This window comes from Xenopus tropicalis, chromosome 2 (assembly GCF_000004195.4).
Source record: "Xenopus tropicalis strain Nigerian chromosome 2, UCB_Xtro_10.0, whole genome shotgun sequence".
Taxonomy (NCBI): domain Eukaryota; kingdom Metazoa; phylum Chordata; class Amphibia; order Anura; family Pipidae; genus Xenopus; species Xenopus tropicalis.
Window position 1 is genome coordinate 617,744 of NC_030678.2, and position 4,332 is coordinate 622,075.

General features: G+C 41.6%; 1 protein-coding gene across 1 annotated transcript in view; it reads left to right on the top strand.

Moving 5' to 3' along the window:
- The first annotated feature begins 291 nt into the window (after positions 1 to 291).
- ttf2 (transcription termination factor 2) overlaps positions 292 to 4,332 on the top strand; it is a 41,276-nt gene continuing 37,235 nt past the window's right edge. The window contains exon 1 of the mRNA XM_031897250.1: positions 292 to 324. Within this exon, the coding sequence (XP_031753110.1) occupies positions 292 to 324 (33 nt within the window). The remainder of the gene's footprint in view (positions 325 to 4,332) is intronic.

The following is a 4,332-nucleotide window of genomic DNA, read 5'->3' on the forward strand; positions in this document are numbered from 1 at the left end:
GCTTTTGTTCTGAGCCTAATTGAGCCTACTTCTTACCGTTCAACAGAAGGCAGCAAGTTCAGCTATTTCGTCGCACATCTTGCACCAGATAATCTTAGTATGCGACCCATCTTCGCTGTAGAGTACACTTTTACCTCGCACGGCATCACGCAAGATCTCCACTTGCACCTCTGCCAAGATAACTATTACCGAAGTATAGCTGAGAAGTAACTCAGCCATTATATGACTCTGACAAGTTGGGAAATTGGGGCCTGAATAACTATTGCAGACAGCATTTTTAACTTTGGCAAAATGTCACGCAAGAATATGGACAGTGACAGTTGCGTAAGTCACTCTATTCTTGACAACTAATAATGTTTTAAAAATTAAGGGAGTGTGCAAGACATGGCAGTGGCAGGAAGAAGAACCCGTTGTCTAAGAGCTCAGGCGAGATGTCCTCAGTGAGAGTTGGTAAATGGGATACCATACTAAGCACACCTGTCAGGTACACTTATTTTCTGACCAGGTCTTGGTAATAATGTCCTTAGACAATACTAAAGCCCAGGGGTCACTATGCTCGCTCAGTTATTACCTCATAGCTGCTTTATCAGATGTCAAATGCAGGGGGAAGCGCAAACTTTCTCAACAAATACCTCAAGAGCACTTTCAGGCATTCTATTGCTATGTCACTATTACCCAATGCACCATATACCTCTTCTGTGCAACTACCGTTGAACACTCTTCCAAATCTTACCACCCATTGAATCAATCAAACAGCTCATTCTATATGACGTCTGTTCTACTGATATATGCAACAAAGCATGAGACAAAGATCAGCACTCATTCTCTCACTGTGCACATGTTTTTACCTCTACCACCTCTGGGCATCGTCAGCTATTACGCAAAAGAAAGCTTATTCTGCCTTAGGCAATGAGAGCCTCTGATATAAGCTACGCCAAACCGCCTTAGTTTTCAGAAGGCAGCTACCATATACTAAGAGCCTCACATGTCGAGAGAAGCTGGCTTTGGTCAATATTAAACGCAAAAGAGCAGTTGTGGGTTGATCAGCAGAAGAAATACAGTAATCCCCATAAACTTCAAAACGCTAATTCCATAGGCCTCATCGGCTTATGGATGGTGCAAAAAGTTCATTGGGCAGCTGCTCGTTCTCGTGGTTTCATGGAAAATTTGTTCCTCCACGCTTCACTAGGAGGAGGATGTGCAGGATACACTGCCAGGACAGGATATGGCCAGCAGAGACATATCAGTGAAGATGAAATGACCTTCTGATGAATCGTTTAACAAAACATGAGCCAAAGATGATTCGACATGATATGAGTGAGATAATGGATCTACGGGCTCCGCTGAACTGGGATGACAATTGCTGGCCTCCCCAATACTTGAGTTTAGCTCACAATCGACACTCTGTCATCTCAGTGTAACAATAGTGGCTGTGGCCACATGCTCACGCAATAGCCTAGACACTATTTCCTTAGCCTGTTCGCAAGGACGGGACCCCCTAAACGCGCAAACTATGCCCAGCCCGTCACTATTTACCCCAATCCTGCCCCTGCCCGTCATATTACATACCATTTTTGGTCCACCAGGGACAGGCCAACTCTTGATTAGGTAAGTGTATTAGACCTGCCAAGTCCGGGTGCCTGCCGGTCACTATTACCCACAAATTATCTGCTTTTTAGCATACCTGCCCAATGTGCACTACATCTAACTTTGGAACCTCTCAACAATACTGGGCCTTGGAGAAGCGCTCTGAAAAAATGGTGTCCCTAGAGTCATAGCTCCTACCTTTACACCGGTGAGTAACGTACGCTTTGTACACGCCAGCCGTGATATTCATTTGATGAAATAGGTTCCTCTTTTATCCCAGAGTGGTGCAGCGGGAGCTGTGTACGTCATTATCACAGGAGGATCCAAAACTGAGTTTTTAGTTCAGCTTGATGGTGCTACACATCTTCAGATGATCGAAACTAGTTGTTGGTGCTACTAACCGTCCCCAAGACCATTGAATGAGCGCAGGCTCGCAGCAAGGTCTCGCTTCACTGTCAAGGGTCACTATCTATGATTCTCTTCTGAAGCATTGCAAGGAAGCAAATCGTTGTCAGCCTAATGGCAAAAAGAGCACTGGCGTCTCGCAGAAGAGGTAGAGGCATAGTTTTGCAGGCTGATGGTTTCTCAGGTTGCAGATATGACTCAGCTTTGCCGGAGCTGACCTTGGTTCCTATATCGAAGTTACAGCTTATGGATATTTCCACAATAACACCTGACAGTTCGCCCTATTGCCTATATTGATTTCCAAAGTGCTTTTCTGGTACAGTGGGCCTAGTGGTTTCACACAAAAGATTTGGAATTATATGAGAAACTGGAACAAACATTTGGTTGTGGCGGTAGTTAATATGTGCTGTGGACAAGAAAGCTGCTGTTCTCCTAGAATTGTTTTGTGATAAAATAAAGATTTAAGATTAGCTGACTTCAAAAGGCATGTCTAGTGTTGTTTTATCCAGCTATTGAATTTATCATACCAGGTTACAGGTTGTCTACATGTCTCGAGATAGTGTCCTTTTACTTAATAAATAAGTTCTGCAGTTGTGCCTTTGCATATCGTGCCTATCTGTTACATCCCGCTTTCCTAGGTGGTTAGGTGGTTTGCCCATGCAGTGTCCAATGTGCCGATAAACACCTGCAAGCTCATAAACAACAGAAGTGCACATTTAAATTGGGCTTAAGTTGTCTTTAATGCCAAAAAGCAAATTAGATTTTTTGAAAACAAAGCTTGGAGCAGCTTTTCTGAGGTATAACATATTTGTAAAAAGATAACTTTTTTTTGTATACTCATAAGCATTGTTTACCTTGTAACATTCTGTGAGCTTCATTCAGAATTGACTTTGAAATCGTTGTTATTATGTGCATTGAGGTTCAAAATTTAAAGAGTGTTAGATGCCAAAATAAATGTTATATTGTGCAGCCCTGGGGCCCCATGCCATAGTTTCAGTTTATAATAACAAAATTTTACCACATTTTCTTGCAACTATGTTTAACTCATACTTTCTCGTCGCACTGTACTATTGCTTCTACAGCCACTGTCAATAATTACCGCATGGGTGCAGCAGATAAATGACTAGCGAAAACCCCCTTGCTGCTTCAGAACACCTGCCTGCGATATATTTATCCTGCTGCTGAACTTAAATTCTTTATGTGGCTGGCAGGTCTAGCACACAATTATGGTTCACGCTCTGTTCTGTACAACTAGATTATACCATTGACTTTGGCATTGCCCAGACCAAGAAATTTAAATGAAAACTAAACTGTTTTTTGTTGCCATACCCAATGCATATGGTCTGCTCTTCGTCTTTTAGTTCATGATTTTATATATTAAGCAATGGATTGTAAAGCCTACCCATAAAAGATTATGCTTACGCAATGGCACATTACGTCATCTCAATATCATGATCTGGTTACTACATATTTACACCCAGACACGGGGGTTCAGCAGGCCTATAAACAATAATTTTAATGCCTTCAAAATTTCTCCAATAGCCCAGCTCAACTCACTCACCTTTTATTTTGTTGGTTTGTGTGCTCAGTCGGCTCTGTCATGGTTCGCACTATTTGTGAGTCGCTCTCCGTCAAGACCCATCTGATCTGAGACATAAGGTTAGAGCTTTGTGCAGATCAATCATTACTATAAATTAATACTTAATAAAGAGACCACTGAAGATAACACTACCCTGCCGTGTCACTATTACGTCTGTCAGCAGATGGCTAAGGGAGTTAGTTATTGAATAGATTAACCACAATGACTATCAACGCTCTTCAAGTCTGATTCTAATTGCACTATTCTCACCTTGAAATGTAAATTTAAATTTATCAGAATCAGTGTTCAATAATGCAATTTCATTGTATATTTTAAGCGCCTGCACCGCTCAGACTCATATCACATAACATAAATCACAAGGCAACTACCAGACGCATCAAGGAAACAGCTCTTAAAGCATAATCGTCTCTAATTATTGACTTTAACCTTTAAAAGGTAGCTCCTAATTAAAATAGCATAACAAGGGGAACACAGGAAAGGTTCCATAAGGCACAGAGATACATTACTATACGAACCAAGAAATCGGACGTTTGCACGAAAAAGTCGGCAAGGTTTACCCCCCAGGGTGGTTAGTGCAATGTGATATTATCGGTACAAAAATTTACTGTACTAATCTTTCGGCATTAGCGCACTATATAATCCGAGATATTATCGTGCTCACTACGATTTTATCTTTTTTTCGCTAAACATCTTTTCGGTGGATACTGTACAGTATTTATCCTCAGTAGTGCCACAGACTG